We start from the raw sequence: 27,967 nt of genomic DNA, 5'->3' as shown, positions 1-27,967 counted from the left end.
ATGGCGTACAATAACAAACTCTTTTTCCTTTCAGTGCTGTTCTTCTGTGTCTGTCATTACAAAGTTCTGGGTCTGAAAATGTTCTATTTACGTCATGAAGCAGTGTTGGCCCTCGTTCCAAGTGTGCTGGCTTCAGACCAGGGCTAGCTTTTCCACTGTGCCTCCACGCCTATCTTTTGAAATTTAGCTTTCACATACTTTTCTTTGATTGCTAATCTATTACACTCATGGTGTGCTACCATTTTGGAATCTGCTAGGAGTAAATGGCCTCAGATGTTATTGAGAAATCTGTCATTTTTTTCATTACTCCCCCCACCCCATCTGCTCTGTGTAGCTCTAGCTCACTCTGGCCAGGCGCTTACTTTGTGCTAGGTACTTGACTGCAGGAATTTGTAAATCCAGCCAGGATTGGGTCAGACTTGATTCTCTGCAGTTCCAGACACCTAGCCAACTTCTCTGGCTAGCAAGAGGCGTTGACCCTCTGAAAGGGCTGTAGATGCCTCCAAAGAACAGTGTGCTATCCTTTCTCTTGCCTGTAGCCCATCTCTACAGGCAAGTAAGGGTATCCCTGTGTGAGCCTGACTATTTCTCTTAAGCATCTCATCTGATAAACTCTCTCTCCCCTATGCTCCCTCCCCCTTTCACCTCTCCATTCACATCTTTCATTTCCTTTTCTTTCCTTCATATCCTTTCTTCCAGTCATTACTTCCATCTTTTCCCTGCTGCCCCTCCTCCTCCTCTCTTTTTTTCTTCTGGGTAGCAATCCATAAGGCCATTCACATCTTGGCTTTCAATCTACCTACTTTCTCTGACAAAACTGTCACCATTTTTTTTCCAGCCAAGCAGATAAGAGGGAGTGTTGGATGGTAGAACCTGCTTAGCCTGAGTGGATCTGTCTGTCATACCAACTGAGAGAAACCGTGTAGGATCTATGCATTTGCAACAATAGACCATTGACCATGGATTCTAGTTTACCACAGACATTCTTAAGTGGCGTAATCACAGCAAACCTTATGAAGACTTACAGTATTGGTACCATCGAAAACATGGGCGATCATTCTCTGGACTGTAAAGGGTTGCCTTTAAACGGGCATGGTGTAGCCAAGTGTGGGGGAGCAAGTTCTGGTGATTTGGGAAGAGTCATGTAGTCACTTAAATAGTGGCTTTTGTCACTTCAGTGTCATTTTTACAACCATAGTCAGCCAGGATGACCTGAAACACAAAATGGGACATCTGTTGGGACTGTGAGTGTTCTGCTGTTATGCCTGTTCTGGTACCCTCCTCTCTCCTCTTCCCTCCCTGTTCTGCTCCTCTGTGATGCCAGAGCCTGGTGTAGGGCTTCCTGGAACATTTTTGTGGTACATAAACTTGGTTATACTGATCACTGTGTCTATGAAGTTCAAATGTGTTTATCTAAGCAAGGTCTCACGAAGAAAGGCATGGAATTCCTTTGTTTACCATCTTCAGACCAAACACTTTACCATAACAATTTAAATTCCAGGCTTGGAATCATATTTACCAAGGTTATTGGTATTATTTTCCAGAAAAAAATATACTGAGGACTAGGGAAAGTATTCTAGGTTGCTTTTCTGGGTGAACAGACTCTCATGGTAAAGACAACATTTGAAAGTGAGACCGATATAAAACCAATAAGTAGCCAAGAGCATCATACCATTGGCAGAGGATGATGGCATGTCCATAAAGCTGATCTGATCTAGAATGGCCAGGTCTTATTCAGGATGTTGCAAGAAAGAAATGACACAGAGGTTGAGAGCTGAAGGTAAAGTGTCACGTGTGTAGAAAGTCAAGAGAATTAGGAAGCAAAGCCTTTCAGCTAGAGGAAACCCTGAGATTTGTGTATACTGTGAAGGTATTAGAATACAAAGTCAGATGCACAGAGAAAGGTCAAAGCTGCATTGGAAGGTGAACCAGACTCATTAACTGTTGCAGAAGTTATATGAGGTTGTGTGACCTGCTTTGGAAGGAAGGACCTTCTTGCTCATAGAAAAGAAAAGACAAACCCTCTAAGGCAGTCCTGGGCTCCCAGGCATGTCATGATAGGAATAAATCTACATTAGGACTGAGGAGGGTTGGAACTGAGAGGTGTGCTTAGAGTACTCCAGAGTAACTGGGCAGCACTTGCTGGTGATCTCACCACTTCATGGAGTGACTGAAGGCAAGGAAGCAGAGCTAACATGACTTTTCTCTCTAAAAGATTCATTGTATCCACCACAAAGCTAAATGTAGACAACTCTTAGTTCCGCCAGGAACAAATCTCAAAACAGCTTCCCAGTGTGTCCCCAAACCAGGCACATGTGATAGAAGGAAAACCAGAGTGAAGACCACAGCCATCTGAAGCAACTACAAATATCTTATCTTTGCAAACATAAGCATATAATAAACTTCATAGCACAGGGATATTGGCAGTGCCCTCCATGGGGCTTAGAAGGAGCCTCTACAAATACAGAGCCTGAACGACCTTCTCCTCTAAAGCCACTTCTAAAAGAAGAGTGCAACTTCACTCTTTCCTTTCTGACTCCTACTCATTGTTATTGATCAAATGTGACAAAACATTAGATGAAAAAAATTCAGATATAATTAATATTAAACAATATTTGCTACAGTGTACTGTTAAAACCACTGTTTTATTATTACATTATTGTACATAATTTACACATTAAGCTTTATTTTCAGTGTGTATGTTAAGAAGACACACATGCATGCATATACAGTTTATGATTTCACACATTCACTGTGGGCCTGGGAGCACAGCCTTGTGGGTAAGTGAGAGCCACAGGACAGCGTAGGTGAAAGAGGAAGAGAGGTCCTGTCCTGACTGACATTTTCCTAAACTTATTTAGTATAAAACATTGGTCCAGGTGTTTGTTGGAAAGTTGTGTTTAACTAGTAATGAGATATGTTTGGTGGACACTAAGGTAGAATCTCGTGGGACCTAGCGATAACTGGTACATTGTCAGGTATGGTCTACATAGAGTGTCCCTCTGCCTTGCATCTAGAAGCAAAGGCATAGTAGTATTTTCACACCTGCTATTTTAGGTCATCAGTTTTGCCTTTTATCAATTTGCTGCAAAACACATAGACAAAAAGCTCCAGATGGTTAACGTGGAATGGAGCCGTCATGGACTCCAAATCGAGATTCGTTCATTCTCACTGTTCAGAGCTTCCCTTAGTTCTGAGCTCAAGAGAAACCTGAGAGCTATCACACGCACATCATTAATGTGACTTTTCTAATGTGCTGGCATTGAGAGAACGCCTGACTTGCATGCTGCTGACATTGCATAAAAGCTTTATAACCATGCTTGGAGCTGACAGAAATTCTGTTTAGAGAGTCGGGTACCGTTAAGTTGAGACTGTATCTGTCTGGGTAGTCTTTAATACTAGTAACTGCATAAAAATAGGCCAGGAGGGAAATGAGAGAAAAAAGTTGGCTGTGATTGGGTGTTACTGGTCTTTCCCACATCTCTATTTTGCACCACCATCTTCAGCTTGGTCCCTTTGTTCATGTTGCCCTTAGAAGAACGGAAAAAACAAACAAACACCACTAGGCATTCTCAGTTACCGGTATGCATTTGGTAAAGTCTGGCTGGATCTAGAGTCCCAGTCTGAACTGCAGTCTGTTCTCCTACTTAGACCGAGGAACATTTGCATGCATTGATGAGAGTGGGGGCCGGGCAGGAGTAAGAAATATGAGAGAAACAGAAGCCAACACTCGTTTCGAATGACTTTAGACTGCATTTATTCTTTCACTACGTTGTGTGAGCCATGAAATGGCTCTTTTCACTTACAAAAATTATTGTTTGTTTCTTTTTTTAGTATGTAAAAACATTAATTGTAGGTTTTAAATTTGACTTGGCAGATTGGCTAAGGAGAAGGGAGGAGTTTATGGGCAGGTTCTCTACATGTGTGATTCAGCCAAACTTGAGAAGAAGGAATATACAGAATTTTAGATTAGTTAGTTCAATACTCTAACCAAATAGCTTCTAACCAAACACAGAAGGTGTTCCAGCCTTTTCTGAATAGTGTAATTACAGCTGTGTTGTGAGTTTGTCTAGAACATGGTGTTTGAGAGCTACAGTTTTCCTGACTTTAGGGTCAGTAATTAAACAGAGGTACCTTCGATGTTCCAAAGCCTCCTTCAGTGTTCCATTCTTCAGTTAACCTGAGGAGATGGCCTGTCTTATCCAGCTCTACAGGAAAACAAGGTGCAGCATGACATTGGGTAGAACACATTTTCAAAGGCTTCTCTTTGATTACAAAGACAAATTGGGGATCATCCTTTTAACCCTCTTCACTTCTTTGCACATGCGAACATGCACACACACACACACACACACACACACATCTATGCACATGCCACAAACACATACACACACATACACACACACACATATATAATACAAGACATATATACATATACTATTTGTATACATGTATACACATATACAAGAATGAAAGTACATGTCAGTACACATAAATTTTTAGATTTAAAGGGCTTGAAAAATTTACATGGGATTACAATACCTTGTAAGCAGATTGTAAAGTATAAACCCAGGTTCAGGTGGAAATAGGAAGAGTCCATGAGGTGTTGATGATCATCTTTTAATGTGTGGAAGACCACTATGACAACTAGAAAATTTGTGTTTATGATTTTGGAAGTCATGAGAGGAATACAATTTTATAATACTTCACACACTGTGACTCTTGTGTCCTTCTAGTCACCACCGAGACATCCAAGAAGGTAACAGTGAGCAGTTTAAATTTGTTTAGAAATAGACTAAGGAACTGAAGTTGTGTGTGTGTGTGTGTGTGTGTGTGTGTGTGTGTGTGAGTGTGTGTGTGAGTGTGTTTTCTCCTTAGAAGAGGAGTCAGCACTTATTTTAATTTTGCTCAGACACACATATAGGATCTTACATAGGGAGTATTTTCCCTCATTGACTTCCTGTTGTCAATACTGAGCTGGGTCTTATGTTTACTACAGGATGTGGTAATGAACTCACAGCCTAATTCATGAGGTTGATGTTTGTTCCGGTTCCTTAAAGATGTGGAGGTCTCGAGTTCCCCATTCTGCAGCCCATTGGCCTCGGTCTCAGTGTCATCCAACAATTCACAGGTTATTGTGTGATCACAAATGATCACAAATGACTGGTATTATTGTTCTCTGTTTTCAGGATATTGAGGAATTATTGATAAAATAAACAGTATTAATTCAGTGAGGAATATGCATGAATAAGGTTTCTGGATTCCCTCTCCTTTCCATCTTTATGTTCTTTCTCTACGAGTGTGCATATGCATATATGTATGTATAAGGCTGTATATGTAAATATGTGTGTGTATTTTTCTTCCTTTTTATTTATTCTTCTTTCTCTTATCTCTCTCTTTCTCCCTATATTTCTCTCCCCCTTTCCCCTTTTTCTTTCCTCCTCTCTCACTTTAGTGTCTTTGAGATTTCACATTCCTACAAATGAAAATGTTATCTGTGAAAATTATGTTAATTTATTTAAAACATGTTTTTTTCATTAATGTCTAACCGTGATGCAGTTATGAACAAGAGGCTTTACCTACTATGTCATTTGTGAAATATTGTTTAAACATACTTGGGAACTTCTGAAAATCACTTATCATGGTGCTGAATAAGATAAAAATGACTGTTAATTGGATCAATGTTTTGCTACAGATAGATAATTTGATCTCTAGGTAGGAAGCTTCATAATTCTAGCAACCTAGTCCCTAGCAGAGTATTTACACATGACAGCAATGCACCAAAGTGGTTTCTTCTTCTCTTTTTGCTTTGTTTTTGAGTGGATGAAGACAAAATAATGTGATGGTATTGAAAGGCCATAAGGCATAGAGAGGACAGACTTCTAGAAGGGGGATAGTCTCTGTGTCTGTAGACATTTTGTGTCTGGCTTGTGGTGACTGAGGGGAATCAGTAGGCTGAGTTCTGTGGGGAAGTGAATGACGGAAATGACTCTCCATGTTCCAGCTCAGAGCTAATATATTAAATAATATTTCATATTTTAACCAAACAAAGTATGTTATCGCTCCACTGTAAAACAACAAGGATGGGTCCAGATGAATGCTGGTGTATCCCTCCCTTCCCTCCTTCTCTTCTCCTTTCCCCTTTCCTTTTTCTGACAAATGAATCTTTGTCAACTATTTAAAGAAATTATATAGATCATAAATAAGAATACAAAGGTCCTAATCTTATAAGTGGGTAAAAGATTAAACTGTTACTTTATAAAGAAGATATAGAAAATGTCAGTAAAACTGTGAAACATGTTCTGTTTATACAGTGGGGTGCTATTCTGAAGGAAGAAGAGATGGGTGACCTCTATATAACCTGAGGTAGGAGGCCATCAAGCCAAGGCTACACAAGAAGTCTGCACATTCTTTGATTTGATTATTATAAGGTCTAAAAATAGACAAAATAATCTATGACATTAGAAACTCAGGAAACAGTTTTCTGGTCAAGAGAGAAAGAAACTTATTTGGAGATGTTAAAGATAATTTTATGCTCTCCTGCTGTCTTTAGCAGTGGCCACCTAAACATTTACAATTGTGAAAATTCTCTAATGCCTAAGAGCTATACATCATTTTCTCTTCTGTTAAAAATAAAAAGAGACAAATGTCATTTTCCTAGAGTTCTAGTTAAGGTTGAAATCTAAATTTGAAACTTTTCCTTCTCTTTGAGACTTCATGGAATTATTTTGTTCTTTACTGTAGTGGAGACTGTGCACAGGCTCGACTTGTTTGAATTCACATTGTGTGCCTCTTTGGCCCACCGTGTTCTGTCTAGATTGCCCCAGCAGAAGCAGACACATGTCCAAAAGGGGAGGTGGCTTGAGGTGATGTAGATGGTGGACGCGGGACTCTGTTGCAGGTAGGCACAGAACGCGTGCCCAGCAAACTTCTAGAACAATGACTTTGCAGGACATCAGTGGCATTGGACCGAGGGAACAGACTCTGCAGAACTAAAATGTTCAGACTCCATTTTTCAAAGAGTGAAGTGTCTTTCTTCAAGAACTTCACTGCCTTGTGAAGAGTGAAATATGTGAAACTGGTGGTGTGTGGGTGTGGTGTCCCTGCATTAGATCAGTCACCCCAAAATAGCATTTAGGGACTACTACTTTATCAGCCTTTGGTACATAATGATACAGATATTTTTTTCCTCACTTGCAATTAGTTTGAAAATGCTTTCATTTGCTTGTTTTTGTTCCTTTTACATTCTTGTCACCTAATTGCTCATCTGGACAATTACTAGCAGCCTTTATCCAAACTGAGAAGCTCATAATATTCATAAAAGTATTTTATTGCACAACATTTTGCATTGTTTGTTTAAGTTAGAGAAACTTCTCAGTATTATACCGAATTCTGAAATTGCATAGATGCTACTGGACATATTCCTTTCAAATTCACAAGGGTTCTTTTTAGTGAACTTGTTGATGGTTGCAGAGCAAAGGTAGACTGGTGAGATATCTCAGTGGGTAAAGAACCTACTGTGCAAATATAAGGACCTAATTTTGATTCCAGCACTCAACAGAAGACCTGTATGGAACCACGGGGCTTGTTGGCCAGCCAGTCTAGTTAAAGTGGTCAGGTCCAGGCGCAGTGAGAGACCTTGTCTAAACAGTAAGTTAGAAAACAATTTAGGAAGACACCTGACATAAACCTTTGACACACATACACAGGCACACATACATGTGTGTGCGCGCACGTGCACAAACACACACACACACACAAACACACACAGACACCCCACAAGTAAAAATATAACCCAAACAGGAAAACTGCACATAAAAGGCACATTTCTTTTTCTTGTAGGAATTATTGCTTTTGGAAATATATTTTAAGGTTTCGGCAAACATCTTTGCAGAAAGTGATTTATTTAAACAATATTACTATGCCAAGGTAAAGATCATGCTGGTAACATAGCAACTGTAGGTACACATTTAATTTTGTGAGAAAAATGGTAAGAAAAATGTTTTGAACTTGAACTGTATGTCTGTTGCCAACTTAATAATCTTGAGTTGTTGCACTAAGAAAAAACATTGGTTACAATGGTAATTTCTTAATATATTTTAATATACATAATATGTTTTTGATTCTAGGAATTTTAAGATCAGACTAGAGATTGTTGTGACACACACACACACATACACACACACAACATTTATGTAATATTTCATCTCAAAGAAGGAAAATTCAGGAAACAGATGACGCTTTACTTGACTAATGACTTAGTCATACCTAGTTTCAGTTGGAAGGAACCAAAGAGATGGGGAAACATGTGGTTTGGCACTTGAGCATCAGAAAGCAGAGTTAATATACTTTTCCTCAGTAAAGCTTTGAATAATGTTATTTTGCAGGAAACTAAATACTGTTAGTTGTTGCACAAGACAATGAATTACTGTGAATTTTACTTTGTGAAAAAAAATACGTAATGAAATGCTGTGTATTACTTTTCTTTTAAAAATAATGTTTCAATGGCTACTTATTAAGTTACATTGGCTTGATCCTAATGTCCTAAATAACAAAACATTAAATATAGCTTAATTTTGAATACCCAATGTAACATCAAGCCTTTACTTTGAGTGCTTAAGTGTATCTGATTATGTCCCATTGGCTTCAAACTAATATATTCCTATTGAATATTTTGTAGTTGGGGCATAGGGTACCTTGTGATCCCTGAAGGCACAGCAACTGTTTGTGGACATTGGGATTTTAATCAGCTGATAGATTAATCATGATTTTAACACAATGATTCTTAAAATAGGATGCAGAGTAGATGATGCATTCTTAAGGTTTGCCTTGGCTTGCTTGGAGCTTTGGGCATTCACAGCAGGATAGTCCCAGGCCAACCTGGGAGGTGGACTATCCTGTGTCTACAAGAATCTTTCAGGGTCTGTTTCCCTGAACAGTGTTTCTGTCATTTCTACTGTTAGCATGCCATAACTGTTAATATTAATGAACACTGACACATTATATATCACCACCTAATGGTTGAGAGATTAGAAAGGATTCTGTTTGTCTTCCATTCTGGATTGCATTGTTGTTAATGTCATTAATAAAGAAGCATGTCTTTACAAAGTTAACCTGAAACTAGTATAGCTTTCCTCATGACCAGGGAGATTGGTTCATAGTGGGCCAGTGTAGATCTTTTTTTGACCTTTTTTTGACTACACAGCTCCTACACAGAATCATCTGCATTAGGCACTCAACTTAAGTACTTATATGAGAGTCAGTTGTGGTGAAAATTACAAAATTTATTTCAGTGAAGGGTGAAACATAATCGAAGGTGTTCAATCTATAGACTATGGGTCACATATATCCTAGAACAGATGGGAACAACAGCCCAACACATTTGTAGGTGATGATATGTTCATGTCACAATATCTAACAGTTGGACATGTGATAAAGTCCATGGATGGAAATTTGCTCTGTAATCATATTTGTGTCCCATTAAATTGGTGTGCAGTTTCTTTGCAAATATTTTAGGAAGTTAGGTTGGCAAACCTTTGATGTAAGAGTGGCCTTGGTAACATAGCCACCATTCATGCTGGTTCTTTTCCAAGAGACTAATTTTTTTCCCTGAAGACTTGCCTTTCCTCATGAGATTTAGTGGTAAGTCAGCATTGCTTTATGAGGATTTCAAACATTCATGTTAGAGTTTCATATCTACTTTATACCTATATTGAAAAATATTCCATAATGTGAGGGTGGTGGCAAACTCAATATTGGAGGGATGTCATCTCTTTATTCTGTATTTTTTAGTATCCTCTAAGTATCATGTATTGTCTTGAAGTGCTGCCAATTAGGAGCTGTTAATTATTAATTAATGAGGAAGTATAAAAACTATGCTGAGTTTATATAGATACCTGTAAGTCAAACAGAAAGCATAGAATATTCTGCCTAAATTGTCAAATGTGATGTATTTTATGTAAAGTACATATTTGATATTTAAAAAATCAAGACATAATAAATATAACAGTTACGTTGAAATACAGCTATCTTGACAATTTATGGATTCCAGATTTTAATGTGTTTGCTTGGCAGACTTTATATGTAACCCCATAATGCATGAATGCTCGTGGATCTTCTGTGGTCACACTGAGCCACAAGAAACTTAAATCACTTAACCACATATGTTCATACCTGAATTCAAACAAAGTGGTGACCTGTTTTTCTCTTTGGGTTCTTGTGTTGAAAACAACTACCCTTCCTAAAGTCCATTTACGGAGAGACCCATTTTTTCAGGATTTTGTTAGTGGTTTACTTGTTTAAAGGGCCCCTGTGTGTAGCGCTGAAGTGTTCTCTCGTGTCCTTAAAACACATTATAGAAGCTTTACCCTGTCTTGATTTGCAGATTTAGGCATGGTCTTCAAAATAAGTGGTCTTTAAATTGGCATACTCAAACCAAAATTAGATATTGGTGCATTGAAGTTGTGATGTGAGTCTTGAACAAACCGTGCACTTTACCCCAGGAGCAGTGGTCTTTGCCCATGTGGTTTCTGTGGCAATTTATAGAACAAAATTACTACAAATAATAAATATTAGCAATTTTTATCTTTTAAATAATTTTGCTAATCTGTATTCACATGAGTTTTCAAACTTAAGTAAAATAGAATCCAAACTATTTGTCTCCTTGTTAGACATGAGAGATCAGAATATTTGAATGGTGGTAATTGTGTACCAACAATTGTGTTTAGTGTGGCTGTACATGGCTGATTTATTTTAGCCATACTTAGTTTATTCCCACTTGCCCTAGTTTTAGAAATGCCTTATTAAGTGGTCATCTTTAAAACATGTAATTTCAAATTCCTAGGAGAAATATACCATTTGACCCATATCCTGATGCCAGAAGGCATATTTTGCTATGTACAATAGTAACATTTTTGTTGTTTTAGAACAACCCAGTATCTGTGTGACATTTTCTCTTCATACAGTAAAAGTATAGAGAAATGATATTGGGAGAGTATGGGGTGTGGAATGCACTGTCACACAGTAATCAACAGATTAGCTATTCCAAATAGCAAGTACTTCAGTCTCCCAGTGACTTTGCTAGGGCCAAGGCTTGCTTTGTGAGAAGGTATACTTGTTTTTGATAATTGGGACCTGTCTTAGACTACTATAGTTAGAGTACAAGGAACAGAGTCATTGTTAATGAACATATTACAACAGGATATTATTAAATTAGCCTACATGATATGGGCTGGATAGTCCAACAGTGACTATTTTCATGCCTGACTGAGAATCTGGCCCCCCAGTCAGTCTATAAAGCTGGATTATGATGTTTTGTAGAGAGTCCGAAGGCCACAGTGGAAGGCTGAAGAAGCTGGGTTCTGGTGGTAACAGGGGCTGCTGCAACAGCTGTGGTACAGATACACTCAAGCAGCAAGAAACCAAAATGGGCAGGCAAACAGTACTGATTAGCCCTTGGACCTAGTTCTCTTCGTTGATTTTAAACCCAAACAAAGTAACAGTCAATATTGATCATTTGTGTGTGTGAGAGTGTGAGTGAGTGTGTGTGTGTGAGTGTGTGTGTGTGTGTATGAGAGTGTGAGTGTGTGTGTGTGTGTGAGGGTGTGAGTGTGTGAGTGTGTGAGTATGTGTGTGTGTCTGTGAGTGTGTGTATGTGAGTGTGTGTGTGAGTGTGAATGTGTGTGTGAGTATGTGTGTGTCTGTGAGTGTGTATGTGAGTGTATGTGTATGTTAGTGTGAGTGTGTGTGAGAGTGTGAATGTGTGTGTGTGAGAGAGTGTGAGTGTGTGTGAGGGTGAGTGTGTGTGTGAGTGTGTGTGAGAGTATGAGTGTATGTGAGAGTGTGTGTATGTGAGTGTATGTGTGTGTGTCTGTGAGTGTGTGTGTGTGTGTATGTGTATGTGTGAGTGTGTGTGTGAGTGTGTGTGTGTCACATAACAAGAATACTAGTAGAAACTCAATATATGAGATGGTTAGTACAAAGCTAGGGCAAATAGGAAAAAGGGGCAAAGGGGAGAATATTTAAGTATTTAAGGTTTTTTGTTTGTTCGTTTTGCATTTATTCTGAGTGCTTGATAATGAAAAATGGCTTCTGCTGCTGAATCCTGTGACTTGCATACATAGTGTGACTGTTGATCAGGAAGTGAGAGTAGTGATCCAGGATCAGCTTTGGTTAAACTGACCCTGGGCCTAGACTAGCCATTTGATAGGCTTGATTATAAATAGATGTAGGTTTCATTGAAATAACAAGAAATGAGTGTCTTCCAACTTAGGTTGTTGTAGATCCAAAGTAGAACTGGTATCAGGAGATTACTCTTAAGAATTATTATTCCTTTTTCTTAATATATTCTAATTATTACAAAATAATTTTCTTAAGCACACAGAGAGTTCTGCAGACAGTGTACCACTTTTTTATGTATGAACTCAATACTCTGGTTATGTATAAAATCTACAAGGAAAAGGACATCAATTTGACTATTGATCCCTGGTACCATTTGTAGAATGATAAAAAAGAGCTAAGAAAGATGTCCAAGAACACTGCTAGTCCTGAAGTCCCATCATCTGTATTGATTGCTTTTAGTATTTAAGCATTATCATTGGTTATGTTGTTAAAAATCAATTAGTTAATATACCTTTTAATCTTCATGTGTGTATATGTTTGTGTGTGTATACCACAGTGCACATGTGGAGGTCAGAAGACAACCTCAAAGGCCATGCCAAGGTCTCTACAGTTTGCTGTTGTGTACATCAGACTAGCTCTCTTGAGAGCTTCTGGGATTCTCTTGGTCAGCCACACACCTCAGTGTAAGAGTCCTGGGATTACAGATGCGGCCTCCATGCCTGGAATTTCAAACTCAGATGTTGACACACTTGTGTGTAATGTTTTCTAGAGGAACAGAACTGATATAATGACTACAAATATTAAAGAGGATTCATGAAATTGTTTATATGGTATGATCTAAGTAGTCCAATGATGGCTGTCTCACATAGGAGAAGCCAAGAATCTGATAGTTTTTATTTCAAGAACTGAATGTCTCAAATGTCTCAGGTGGATATGCCTGAGGATGTACTTAATTCAGTGTGCTGTCCTAGAATGAGACTCAGTTATATTACTTTGGAATTTGTTAGAAACATTGAATCTCAGAGCTGGGAAGATGGCTCAGTAGGTAAAAAAAAAAAAAAAGCATGTGTTATAAAAAGTCAGAGAACCTGAATGCAAATTCTCAAATTGCCTAGTGTTGGGGAGCAAAAACAGGTAGGTCCTCAGAGTGCTCAAAACAAGAGTTCACTATTTAGTGAGAGAACCTGTTTCAAAAAATAAGGTAGAAAGTGGTGGAGAAAGATACAGAGGTTCCCCTTGGGCTTCAGCATGTGTGGTGTGTGTGTGTGTGTGTGTGTGTGTGTGTGTGTGTGTGTGTGTGTGTGTGTGTGAGAGAGAGAGAGAGAGAGAGAGAGAGAGAGAGAGAGAGAGAGAGAGAGAGAATGAGTATGAGTGTGTGTGTGTGTGTGTCCATCCAGTACATATACACTACACATGCAATTTTTAAATTAAGAATAAATATAGAAACTTAGGCCATGAATTAGAATCTGTACCCAGAAAAGAGCTCCAAGTGAATAATTTTTATTTTAACCCACTTGAAAACACCAAGAAAAATATTGACCCCATTGTGTGGGGTTTAGCAGAAGGAAAATAGCAAGCTGTATGAGGAGTTAATCTGATCCAGAATGTTTTCTTACTTACAAATGGAACTTCCATACTGTCAAATATATCTACTATTTTACTGCCAGTGCTGACTGTACTCTAACTTGTTTTTTAGGCACAATGACCATAGCTGTTGTGTTTCCACGGGGACTATATATTTCAACTGTAGGCTTAATAGTTACTCATTACTAATATATGTGATCAATAAGGTTTGGAATGGGTCCTGAAAGTGAACATTAACATAGTACCATATCTACATACATGAAAATATCATGACAAAGCTCACTCGATATATTTAGTATATACTAATAAAGTTCTACAATGGAATTTGCTTTGGTATGCATATGAATGTTGTTTTAAATAGTATCTGAAGTAAAATTTGAGATTGATTTAGATTTTAAGTTGTCTTTATATTACTTCATGTATTAGAATATATAAAATATATTTTCTATGACAGCTGTTGATAGACATTTTCCCATTGCATAAAATGACTATTATTTTTTTCTTGTAGCTATTAATTTAAGACACTGAGTCATTCTAATAGTTAAGCTCCTCAGAAATACACATAGTATTACATATTTAGTAGATAACTATTACATATATAATTACTACCTTGACTTTAATTCATAGATTCCATTTATTTATATTTCCTCTGAGTCATCTTCAGATTTGTTTTTACATCTTTGGGAATGCCAGGAATGGTACATGAATGGCAATCGCTCTACCACCGAGCTGAATTCCTGGCCCTGAATTGAGGAGAGTATATGTCTAAAATTCATTTTGATTGGCATATGATTTTTAGGCAGTTTTTTTCCTTAAGCTGTAATTTTCAGACCACCACCGTTGGCAAAGTTTTGCTTAAAACTGCAGCTGTCTGATGCCTGGCGCAGCCCTTCTGAATCAGACTGAGTGTGGAACACAGAAACGTCTCTGAGGTTGAGACCTAGATTCTTTGGCATGTTAACATTTGTGACCTACTTTAGGAGTTAATTATATTAGTTTTATGGTCATATTTCAGTTATTTATTATGGGAATAAGTGGATCTTGGGATATTGGCAAGGGCAGTTTTCCAATTTCATGTGTTTCCTAGGAGCTTGAATACTGGAATATAATTTGAATAACAGAGTAATTGAATTGGAAGCTATTTTAGAGATTACACAGGCAAATCCTCATGATTTTTCTCAAATTGTGGAACAGTCTAAAAGGGCTTAAATAACATTTTTCTTTGTAGAAATGCTGTGACCAGAATTTAATTTCTTGGTCACACATACACACATACATACACACACTCACACACACATAAACATGCATTCAAACACTTATACATATACACACACTCACACACACAATCATTCACATACATACACATACACACACATAAACACACTCACACACATATACACACCTACACACACAAATACACATATGCACACTCACACACATACACACATACAGATACACACACACACACACACACACACACACACACACACACACACACACAAATATGCTCATGCAAGCCCAGGTGCACACACACATGTACTGAGAAATGGGCTCACTGTGGAGCCTTGGCATGTCTGGAACATGCTCTGTAGAGCAGGCTGGCCTCAAACTCAGAGATCCACCTGCTTCTGCCTTTTAGGTGCTAGGATTAACTTGTGTTCTTCTTGGATTCTTCTTTTAAGCATTCAATGACAATGAACCTCGATGGCTTGTTGAATTGGCTATATTGATAAAATTAATGTACATTGGGCTTTAATAATCTAAATTAAGGCCTATTTTGAGACTTATGTCTCAAAAGACAGCTGAGGAAAATGGCTTTTAATGAATAACACACGCATTTTCCATATGAGAGGAGTTTAATTTTCATTGAGTAGCTTATATCTGAAATTTTATATTGTATATTGTATATTTTGTATTGTATATTTATGAAAACCATTTCACTAAAGATTTTTTAGGACCCTCTGAAATGAATATAACCAAAACCTGCAGTAGTACCTTCCTCTGACTTCTGTTCCCTCCACAGCCTTCCTGCTCTTTTTTATCTGTCCCTTTGTAACTCTGCAGTCATGACAGGCCCTAGCATGTCAGAGTGATCATAACTCATTTGGACATTCAGTTAATGAGACTGACTTTCAAATGTCCCAATGTTCTAAGAGTTACTGCATGACGTGGTTTTTAACCTTCTATCTATATATCTATCTGTCTGTCTGTCCATCTATCTATCTCTATCATCCGCCATCTATCTATCTGTCTATCTATCTGTCTGTCTGTCTGTCTATCTATCTATCTATGTATCTATCTATCTATCTATCTATCTATCTATCTATCTATCTATCTCTCTATCTATCTCTCTCTCTATCGATCTATCTGTCTATCTATCTGTCTGTCTGTCTATCTATCTATCTATCTATCTATCTCTCTATCGATCTATCTATCATCTGTTATCTATCTGTCTATCATCTGTTATCTGTCTGCCAATCTATCTATCTGTCTGTCTGTCTGTCTATCTATCTATCTATCTATCTATCTGTCTGTCATCTGTTATCTATCTGTCTGTCTATCTATCTATGGCGTTTTCTTGTGCAGCAGAAGCAGGAAGCTCTCTTTCGTGTATCGCATCTCTCCCTCCTGTGCTTATGCATTGGCTTGGGTTTTCCATCACTACAACTACCACCGGTGCCAACTCCTCTACCTCTTCCTTGGCTCCTATCTCCTCCCCTTGCTTCCCCCATTTCTTATCTCACTGTATTCTATAACTTTAAACTGCAGGTTGGTTTTCTTGACGAGCCTCACTGTTTATGCGATGCTATGGTAGAATCCTGGCAGATTCCTTAGGATCTCATTTGGCATGGGATGGAGAAGGGCTTCTCAGCTCCTGCCATAGCCATGAAGCACTGCCCACAGCTGTCTGTGTTTGCCAGCAACGGAGGCTTGGCAAGAGCGATTGACAAGGAGGCGGGACTATTGCTGTAGTTCTCATCCTCTGCTCACATCAAATATGCTCTTTGTCTCTTTTCAGTTCTATTGGAATGGGAAGTGAGAAATGCGGAGAGGTGGGTGGGGAAGTAGAGTGGGGCGATGAAGCCAACCCGTCCAGGGCTGTGGGAGTGGCCTCGGCTAGCCACTCAGTCCCAGTTAGAATTCCCATCCGCAGAACATACATGGAACAAGCTGTGCTGTCTGCAGCCTTTCATTTGTCAGGATTTGTTACAGCTGCAACAGAGAACAACACAAGGCCCAGTCTGTTCTCAGGCACCTAATGCATGGTTAGCAAGAGTCAAAGGAAAGGAAGTAGCGTGGACGTCTGATGTGATGCTGTGGCTTATATGCCCCTCCTTGGGCTTTACAAAGAGGGAAGAAGCCTGTTTGGTCAACATTGGCCTTTTTCTCCATGACTACCGAGGTTGTACTTGGATGTGCTTTCATTAACATAGATGAAGGCTCCTTTGTCGTAGAACCAAGCACTCAATAGCACCTTATACATTTTACAGTTGTTGGTCAGTATAGAGTGTCAATTAATAGGAAGTAAAAAGCAAACCAGTATTTGTGGTTACAGATCCATATTTTGCTAATAGGTATAGTCATGATTAATTGTGTCATCAGAAACATAATTGTGTCATTTGAAATATTGGATGATGCTAAATATTGTTAAGACATTTAATCCTATAATTTCTACATTTTTAGAAAATTAACTTTTTTCCTTTCAGGTGACATAGTGATCTGAGAGTTTCAATGGGAAACACCAGCTATGTAGGGAGACTGTTCAGTATAAATACAGCCACATGAGAAGACAGTGAAAGCAAAATGGGATGCTATCTAGTGTAAGGAACAGAACCAATCAGATGTCAGAGACCACAGAGGAGGGCAGCAGACAAGAAAATGGCTTTGAACAAAGGAAAATGACACATGCATATGCATAATGCTAGAATAAAACCCATGCTAATTTAATTTTTAAAAAAGATAAAACATTAAGAAGATAAAGGAAGTGAGTCCTGTGGGATTCATGGCCAAAGCTGGGCCTGTAAGGAGGGGACAGATTTGCCTCTGAGTTTTCTTACAGGTAATGTTTACATAAAATATAGCACCTATAAGGGAAAACTAGTCAGTCTGTCAAGAGGAGAAAACTTTGTGTTACCAACATCAGGGTGACGCTCTCCTTCCTGTTCTCACATAGCAACCACTATGACATGGAGATCCCCTAGTACCCAACTTCCTGGGAGTTTTAAAAAATATTCTACTCGTTCTCAGAGTAAGTTTGTGAATAATGTGGCCAAGTGGACACAGGTCATGCTATATCAAGTGTAGCTGTGGTGGGTACAGGCTGGCAGTGAAGAGAAGGGATGTGGAACAGTTAAACCAGCTGTACAGAAAGCCCTTCCACCTTTACAAACTCCCCCCAGATGTTTGATGGGAATCAGTTAGAGGTTGTGCTTTTACCTAATTAAGAAACTGAAATGCTCATCTCTCAAAGTCACTGGTCAGAGGGCTCCTCATTTTAGCATTTAATTGTATTGTGGGGTAAGATGGATTCTTTTATTTTTATTTTCTAGGTTCTGTTCACTCCCTTCATAGAAGGGATTTTGCAAACACACTTAGATTGTATAAACTTAAAGATTTTTAGATGCTGTTGAAATAAGAGCATTTTAAGATTTGCTTCTCTCTCACTCTCTGAATGTGTGTGTGTTTCTGTCTGTTTGTCTGTGTGTCTTTCTGTATGAGAGTATTACAGACAGCCTTCTAAGCCACACTACACTATGTTTTCTGTCTTTTCAGCTATACCACCATCTTCATAACATTTTCTGGATTTGGTGATGCCACTGAAACACCTCTTAAAATTCAGGAAACTTTAGGAAGCTATCTATGTTTAATCAAATGCGTACTGTCTATTGTACTGGTGAAGTAGGAACCAGGTATGCATGCACTTATGAACTGGAACACCAGAAGAAGGAACACAGGGTATATTTAACCCTTGCTGTAGCTTCCTATAGCCTTTGTGATATAAAATGCCACTGCCGTGCTATAGTTCCAATGACAGCCCTGGCAGAACATTGTATTTGCCTTATCCCTTCCCACACATCCTCAGCACACCTTCCCATGAGCCATCCTAAGCATTCGGATCCTATTGCTGCCTTATATGGCTGTACCCTAGTAATATACTGCTGTGCCTAATTCAGCAGAAGTGGTATTTAGTCTTAATAACATCCACATTTTATTTGGGACATATTTCATGAAATTTCTAGGGAAAATTTACAGATCCACACTCTGACTTTAATAGAACAAAAGAATGGCGTTCCTATACAGTAAGTGAAACAGGACATGAGGGTTTTAGAATATCTGACACAGAATTTCTGAGGAGAGATTAGTAAATTTTGATGAAACTTTTAAGAACCATCTTTGAGGCTGATTTTCATCATAAATTGAGCTAAGTACAAGTTAATCATCCCTTGGTGACTGGCTTTTATTGCTGTGACCTATAAAGAATTGTGTTTTACATTTCTTGTATAACTTTATAGTTTATAAAATAAATTCATAGACATTATCTCATCGAACCACCCTGTGCTCCACACCCTCCATTCCCCTTCTAACTGAGTGAGGAAACCATCTGATCATTAGAGCTGGTGTCAGGTATGACTTTGAAGACGCTACCCAGTGAGATAGGCGTGGCCCTGGTGATTGGCTGCTTCTGATGTAGGCAGCTCTCGGATTTAGGTCTGGACTGTTGGCACCATGTGAAATGAGTGGCGCAGCTGGAAGAGTTGCCCAGATGTGAAGGGGATGCCAAGTTTCTTGGCATTCATGATTCTGTTATTCCCTTCAAAGGGTGGTCAAGGAACCTATGTCAGAATTCAAACAAAAAATGAACCTCTCATTATTTAATACCAGATTAAATATAATAACATTTTAAAAAACATTAATTTATAAAAATAGCTTGAGAAACATGGCAAATATTTTGTTTTGTTGTATGAGATTAAAATGGCAAAATGGAGTTCTTTGGAGAAGAAGAAACACAGGGTATGTAAGAGTTCTAAACTCTTACAAAAATAGCATTTAAATGGCAAATTAAACTGGTTGTTTGAATAGAGTCCCTCAGGAGCATATATAACTTTATGTGTGGCATTTTTAAAAACATCTAGGCTTATAATTTTCACGTTGTACATTTCTGGCAGGATTATGAGTATTATTAATACCTAGCAGGTCATCCCTGGGCTAGGCTTTTAAAATGTTATACACATTGGGTTTTCCTCTTGGATGTCATAAGTATATTATATACAAAGGAGACCAGGGAGCTGACAGGAGTATGATCTAATTAATGTTAAGGCATGACAACACATGTTTTGAGCTTCCAAAAATGTTTTTGAGTGCTTCACTATGTAAATAAATATGTTCATACATAAAAAGTTCTTCAGTGTTTAATAATTAAAACTGATGATTTTTCCTCCATTAAGTATGCATGGGCAAGTTTTTCCCCCCTGAAAATACAGGCACCTTTTAAATAGTCTCTCCAGTTTTGTGTCACCACTAAAGAAGAAAAATCAATATAGTGTGGTGGGAAGATATGCATCAGAACCCTACAACAGCTAAGAATATTCTAGACCTTAAAATACATGCTGTTTTATGACCTGCTGTCTCTGTAGCTCTTTGTAATGTGTTTCCAGTTCCTGCCACTCTAGTTAAACAGTACAGTGTGTCCAGGTTGCTTCTCACAGGTTTCATTCTTTGCACACGTCAGCTCCTTTCTTGGGGACCCAGACTCTTCTTTCATATTTTCCTCTGTCTCTTGCCAGTCCTTCAACCTCCCCCACCCAAGATGCTTGGTTCTATTTGTGGTAATGTTTTCTCCCTCTGTTCCTAAATAGAAGGCATCTACCTTAAACCAGCCTTTATCCTGCTACCCTGGGATGTAATAAAATGGCAAATGTTGCAAAGTTTGTGTAGAGTTGGAACTTGGTGTTCCAAAGGTTCACAGAGGGCTATCAAGAGACTTCTGGAGGACTGGTGTGGAAGAGGATTGGCAAGTCAGTGTGGGCTAGTGTGGGTCTGCTAGAGAAACTGCCAGTGGGTCTAGAGCCCTTGTAGATAGACCAGGCACAGCAGTGGGAAAAGACAGAGGAATCCAAAATGCCAGTCATGCAGGCTATGGGCCATTGTCTAGAGTATAAGCTTTAGAGATTTTTCTTTTCTTTTTTATACACTGAAGGTTTTACTCTCATATAAAGAAATCATAAAGGGCAACATGTTACCACACAGACTACAAATATAGGTTTCTCTGCAGTATGACTTTTTTCATATTTGAGAATACTGCTACATGCTAATGATCTTCCATTTGTGTGTTTATAGAACTCCAATCCATTTTGTGTAAGGTATTTATAGATAACTGAGTTGTAACAAAAGGTTTTTATTATAATAATTACATTGGTAGGATATTGTTCATTTGTGGTTTTTTTCCTTCTTTATTCAAAAATGACTGTCAGGCAAATATTGTGTATAGTAGTATTTGTTTGATCTGCTGTACTTCCTGTAGTATTTGTTTGATCTGCTGTACTTCCTGTAGTATTTGTTTGATCTGCTGTACTTCCTGTAGTATTTGTTTGATCTGCTGTACTTCCTGTAGTATTTGTTTGATCTTGCTGTACTTCCTGTAGTATTTGTTTGATCTGCTGTACTTCCTGTAGTATTTGTTTGATCTGCTGTACTTCCTATAGTATTTGTTTGATCTGCTGTACTTCCTGTGGTATTCATTTTATCTGCTGTACTTCCTGGCAGAACTTGCTACCAATCCAATTGCTTTGGAAACATGGATGAAAGACACACAAACATACATTCAGACTTATATTTAGTATGCCTAAATAAGCAAATGACTGGGTCACTTCCAAACTCCTACGTTGCTAATGCCTCCTCTCTGATACTCCTGAATCTAAACTCACTAAATCTATATCTTTTCTTTGCCCCAAACAAAATAAAACAAAAAACAACAAAGAACCAATATGGGAAGGCACATGCCAACTTAAGGTCCTTTGAGAATTTTGTAATTATTGTTTTCTATTGACCTTAAATGTATTTGCAAACTTTCTGTTCAGTTTTCAGAAGATTTCTTTACTGTATATGACAAGATATATCTGAAATCCAGTGCAGATGTGCTTTTAGTTCTGAAAAACATTCGTGAATTCCTCCATTAAATGTTAGCAATTACTCCTATTACCTTAGGAGAATACAGATATAACATTCTCTACCATTAGCCTTTCCAAATCCTCTGCCTCCACTATATACGTGCTGGGATTTCAGGTAGGTGGGTATCCCTGTCCCCAGGTTGCTTTTCTGTATCTGTGAATAAAAGTGTTAATTTCTTAATCACTCAACTTTAAGATTTAGGAGAAATCTTACGTTATACCTTATTCTAGGTTTTCTTTCTTGTCAATTTTTTTCCCATTCAAAAAATACTCATGGATTTGAGCCAAGCACCCTGTAGGAGCATGTGGGGTACAGAGTGAAGGATGCGGGCTGAGAGGAGCTCCTGGCCAGTGAGCAATGGGAAAGGGGAGTAGCGAGAAGTAGGACCAGATGAGCACTTGATTATGTGTCAGGTTCCAACAAAATAGTGGAGCAGGAAGAAGATGCTGGCTGCTGTGAGAAGAGCTGATGGGAAGCTAGAACATGCTGGCCTGAGAGGTCACACTGCAGAACTTAAAAGGGATGGAATTCTAGGGGGAGGACAGTTCAAAGTACAGAGCTAGCACAAGGGCCTTAAGGAGATATTGTGCCCACCTGTGGGGCTTGGGAATTGGCAGGGTGCCTTTGAGGTTGGCATGGAACTCCTAGGGCAGTATAAGAAGATAGAACCTGTGACAAGGACAGGGAAGAGACAAAAGTCAAAGAGGGAAGGAGCTGTGGTTAGCAGTCTGAGTAAGGAGAAGATATGTGTCAGCTCTGATACGTTTCTCTGTGCCTCCAGCATACCATTCTCCCATCTTTTGAAAATTGCCCTAAACCTGTAAAATTTCTGCACCCTCTGTAATGGTTAATTCTGATTGTCAATGGCTGGACTGATTAATGTCCAGGAGATTGGTGAAGAGCACCTCCAGTGTCTGAGGACGTTTTCTGAGGCAGTTGAATTATGAGGGTTTCAGGGTTTTAACTTAGTGAATGCCTAAATCCCTGGATGATGTTAAAGTCTGCATAGATCACTAGCAGGTGACACAACTGTGGCAGGTGAAATCCCCTGGGACAAAGAAGGTAGCAGGGATTGTCCCTGCAGGCTGCTGTCTTCTCTTCACTTGAGGTTGCTCTGCTTCTCTTCTATGAGACCACAAACTCCCACCACCATGACGATCCACCAAAGCATACAGGGACAGCAGTTCCAGACTGGTGCTCCAAATATTTCCCCGGTGAATTTCTTCTTGTGTGCATTTTTCCTCCAGCACACAGCTGTAACTATGATTTATGCCTTTATCTCTAGAGTTTATTTATATAGTTATTCATTATAAAACTGAATGCAAATTGTGTGCCAGATGTTGCAGCAGAGCTTAAGGATTAAAAAGGCTAATTAAGATAGACATGGCTGCCTTGGGAGCCAACAAATCAGCAGAGGAGAAAGAATGATAAATAGTCACAAGCATGCAAGCACAACGCGATAACTTGTAAGGAACGCCGTAAGAGGGAAAGACGACAGAAGCAACATATGTCTATGTCAGAAGATGGAGCGCCAACTTTCTGTGGGGTGAACGTATAAGAAAATCACTTTTAAGGAGGTAACATTTCTTTTTGGATGAAGCAGAGACTATAAAAAGGCAATGTGCATGTGTAGAGTGGGCTTTCGAAGAGTAACAACATTTCCCTTTTGACTGGAGCCTCAGGACAGCAGTAAGGTGGTTCCTTGAGAGTAGAAAACAGAGCAAGACCTTGGGACTGTAGTAGTGAGTGTCATTTTAAGTGCAAGAACAAGCAATGGAAAAGTAAGCAAAGAAATGACATTAGTTCATTTGAGGTTGCCACCTCCATCTGCTCATCAAAATCTGACTCTGCTCCCTGAACACAGGGCAAGGTTACGTTTTCTGGCTCTTTTCACATTTGGCTGTGATCCGTTTAACTGTCCTGTGGGGAGGTAGGGAAATGGTGAACACTGACAAGGCTTTCCACTGCTCCCTGGACAGACTTTTAGACTGCCAGAGTCATTGTCAATCTAGACCCTAGGGTGGCTTTCCGGGGCACACTCCCCTTCCGCAAGGCATGGACTGCCATGAGGAAGCGCCTGGTCTTTTGTGCCTTTTCATGGTCAGGCCATTTGAAGTCCATCACCATTTGTCCAGAAGAACATGATTGTCTGAGAAAGCAGGTTTGCCCTCTGTGCTACTTGAAATTGAGATGCTGTGAATACTTTGTTGGGATGTATGCTGAGGTGTGTCCACAGAAGTCTGTATTGGATAATTTGGATTTCAAAGTCATTAGTCTATGATATTATCTGGAGAAACAGTCTTGTAGCACACTCCATGATCTTCTGGCTCCTTGAACCTCTCTATGGTTGCCTTCTATGAAAATGTTGATCCAGGTATGTTTCGTAGATGTATCCACTGGGATTGTGAACCACAGAGCTGCATTTTGATTGGTGTGGCTGTCTGTAATTGTTTTAGTCTGTTGCAAAGAGACGTTTTCTTGATGAGGAATAAGGTCTATATTTATATACATATAGATATATGTATGTAATAACAAGAAATGCAACGGGCCAATCATTTGAAAAAGAGTAAAGAGGAGCATTTGAGTGGCTTTTTAGGGAGCAAAGGGAAAGGGGAAATGATGTAACTATATCATGATATCAAAAATAAAAGAAACTTAAAAAAACCAGTTAGCCTTTGACTTTATTGTGTTGTATACAGTGAGGTTATGGAAGGGGCACTATGCTAATTTTATTTCACGCTAATCGACCATGTCACTTAACTTTCAGTAAGAAACTTCCTTGAATCCTTTTAAGACTGCATGTTTCACTTTGCTAGACTGAATCTAGAGGGTAGATGAGGCATGTCTTTGGCAATGTATTTTCTGTGGATTTTTCTGAACTGTACTTTAGGATAATGTTTCCATTACTTTTTAATTAATGGCAGTTCAGACTCTACATTAGGGGTCATGTGTGCTAGAAGTTTCTCTCCATTGTGTTGTTTTAGCAAATGCCTCAGCCCCAGACTTTACAAAGGAAAGGCATTTATTTAGTTCATGATTCTGGTGGCTAGAATCTAATCCAAAGAACAGGATCCTTGCACTTGGCAAGGTCCCTTACATGTTACCACATTGCAGGCAAGCAGAAGGGAGAAACAGCTGAATGCAGAAGGCACCAAGCACATGGTGCCCAACTTGAAAACACTGCTTTCTCCCGAACTTGGTTCCTTACAGACTACATTGATTTCTTCTGAAGGTGCTGTGGTCAACCCTGCTGGCTTCTGCTAGGCCTTCCCTCCTAAACCCCATCGCCTGTCAGTATTATTTTGTGTGATGGAACTTCCAGCGCAGGAGTCTATAGGACTCCCATTCAGCTGATGGCTAAGCCTCGATCCCCCTCTCCTTGCCACTGATGCTGTCCCAACCTCACACGAATGCACCTTGTTTTCTAAGGGAGATGTTCAGTCTGAAATTTGAGTTCTTCCTTGCACTTTACTGGGGGAAAAGTAGTACCATGGTGCCTGGTATTTAAATGTTTGCCTGCAATACATCGAAAAATGTTTTTTAAAAAGCAAATGGGATTAATTCTTGTCATTCCCTTCCTTCTTAGTTTCAAGTGGCCCAGTGCTCACAGTCCTGACCCGCTTCCTTCAGTCACAGGCTTACCTGGGTCAATCACTGAGACAATCTTTCATGGGTGGGGTCTGGAGGAAGCATGGCCATTTATTTTCAGTTGTGTGCCCAGGGAGTAGACCAGCAGTCTTCAATGGATACACAAATGATGCTGGTTAAATTCAGAAGCTTCGAAAGAAAGGAGAGAGAGAGAGAGAGAGACAGACAGAGACAGAGACAGAGAGAGACACAGAGAGAGACAGAGAGAGACAGACAGTCAGTCAGACAGAGACAGACAGAGAGATACAGAGAGAGAGACAGAGACAGACAGAGACAGACAGACAGAGACAGAGAGACAGGTAAGAGGTAGACTAGAGAAGGTAAGATTTTAATTGCTATAGTTTTGAGACTGGATATGTCTGTATGGCCCTGGTTGTCCTTGAACTCACTGTGTAGACCAGGATGGCCTCAAACTCATAAAATTGTCAGCCTCTGCTTCCTCAGTGCTGGAACTGAAGCCATCTGCTACTGCCAGCCAGGTGAGATTTGTACTCACAATGCACTCTACATATATCAAAAATTATAAAAAGAAATGTAAATAAGTTTTTAAAAAATTTACATAATTTGGTAATTTAATGAATTGGAGGCAAATCAAAGACCAAGATAAAGATGAACAATGGAACTCCAACTTATAAATTGTGTGTGTATTTATACACACATATGTGTTTTATACACACACACACACACACACACACACACACACACACACACACATACATACATACACACAGTCAGAGTACAGTAGATTAATGTATAAAATTTAGCCAGTCAACAATACTTTCTCATACTCATTGATACTGCTAATGACAAACTGGACATTTTCGCAATGAATTTGTTTGAGTTCTCTAGGCTAACAAATATTAGAAGTAGGGGATTCCCATCAAAGCCAGTTAAGGGTAAAGATGGGGTGTGCTTTGGAACCCACATCTCTCATACAGTAACGATGACTTGGGACATAAAAATGAATTACAGAAGTAATAGAGCAGGCTTTATAAAGGATCCATACTGTCCTCAGGGAAAATCAGGGAATTTTTTGTGTTCCCGAGCCATATAAGATTCTTTTGCTGAGAAATATGAAATAGGACATACCCTTTTTGATGCTCTGGTGAAATGGATGTATCATAGGATTTTATTTTTACACTGCTTAAACTTGATATTTTTTACCTCTTATGGAGTTTTCATTCCTGGCATTATTTTTTTTAAAGATGGATGTGTGACTGTGCCTGGGTGTACGTATTTGTACAATATATGTGTGCATATGCTCCTGCACACCAGAAGATGGCATTCAGCCCCCTGGAACTGAAGTTATAAGGGGTTTTAAACCACAATGTGGGGACTAAGACCAAACCTGGGTACTCTGCAGAAGATCGGTAAATACCCTTAACTGCTGAGCTATCTCACCAGCTTACACATGAATTTTTTTGTATGTGTATATATATAATGTTATAATATATGGGTTTCTGATATATAAGAATGCCTAGCATAATTTAAATGCTTTTAATTTATAATCAAACAGAAAAATTAAAAATATTTAATTTTAAAAACACATTTTTTGAATACATTCTGTGCTTTCTTTAGGCTGGAATGATAAAGAGCGATACTGAAGAATACTTCATTGAGCCCTTGGAGAGAGGGAAGCAGATGGATGAAGAAAATGGAAGGATTCACATTGTCTACAAGAGATCAGCCATGGAGCAGGCTCCCACAGATGTGTCTGAAGATGTCTACTACAGGGGTAGGAATGCTAACTAACCCTAATTTGACATGACAACTTTTAAAGGAAATCAGAAAGTATACTGACGTGGAATAGTCCCTGATATAAAATACTTCCAACGTGAAAAATAAAGAAAACTTGATGATTAAACGTCCATTCAACTTCCACATTTAATAAGAGCACATGCCAATGATTATTTTTCTTTTGATTGACGTATGGGTTGTTTTCATCTTCTCTTAAATCTATAATCATTAAGCCTTTTTAAAAGTTTATTTGGCATAGGATAGATAGACAAACATTATCTTTTTTGTTTGATATAAATTCTGTAGGGTTTTATTTTAAATGAATTAGAGGTGTAAAAGTTACGGCATCTGAAGTTTTTCTAATTTTGTTTGGTGTAGTGAAGCCTGGGCACAAGTTGATATCAACAGAAGAATTTAACTTATATCTCTTTCAAACAGGAAAGCATCTTACAGCTGTGTCTGATCACTCCATTACACATTTCCCTAGAGTATCAATTTCTATAAATGTTAGTGACTGTTCCTTCCATTGTTGTTAATATTTACATTCTGTAATATATGAGTCTCATAACCAAAATTTTGGTAGTGTCTTGTATGGATTTTTCAGAATGCACAGATCAGTTAAGGATGAAATTTGCTTCTTGTTTGAACAGATGAAAGATAACTGTTTTTTTTAATGAGTTGATTTTATCAATAACCAATCATAATGATT

General features: G+C 38.7%; 1 protein-coding gene across 2 annotated transcripts in view; it reads left to right on the top strand.

Moving 5' to 3' along the window:
- ADAMTS3 (ADAM metallopeptidase with thrombospondin type 1 motif 3) overlaps positions 1–27,967 on the top strand; it is a gene marked incomplete at both ends in the record, with an annotated part of 217,544 nt that overhangs the window by 96,175 nt on the left and 93,402 nt on the right. For both annotated transcript variants that reach the window (XM_080920591.1, XM_080920590.1), the window contains one exon: positions 27,100–27,256. In XM_080920591.1, the coding sequence (XP_080776717.1) occupies positions 27,100–27,256 (157 nt within the window). The remainder of the gene's footprint in view (positions 1–27,099; positions 27,257–27,967) is intronic.

The sequence above is a fragment of the Micromys minutus genome (assembly GCF_963924665.1).
Source record: "Micromys minutus genome assembly, chromosome: 1".
Lineage (NCBI taxonomy): Eukaryota > Metazoa > Chordata > Mammalia > Rodentia > Muridae > Micromys > Micromys minutus.
This window is presented reverse-complemented; position numbering and strand designations above follow the sequence as displayed.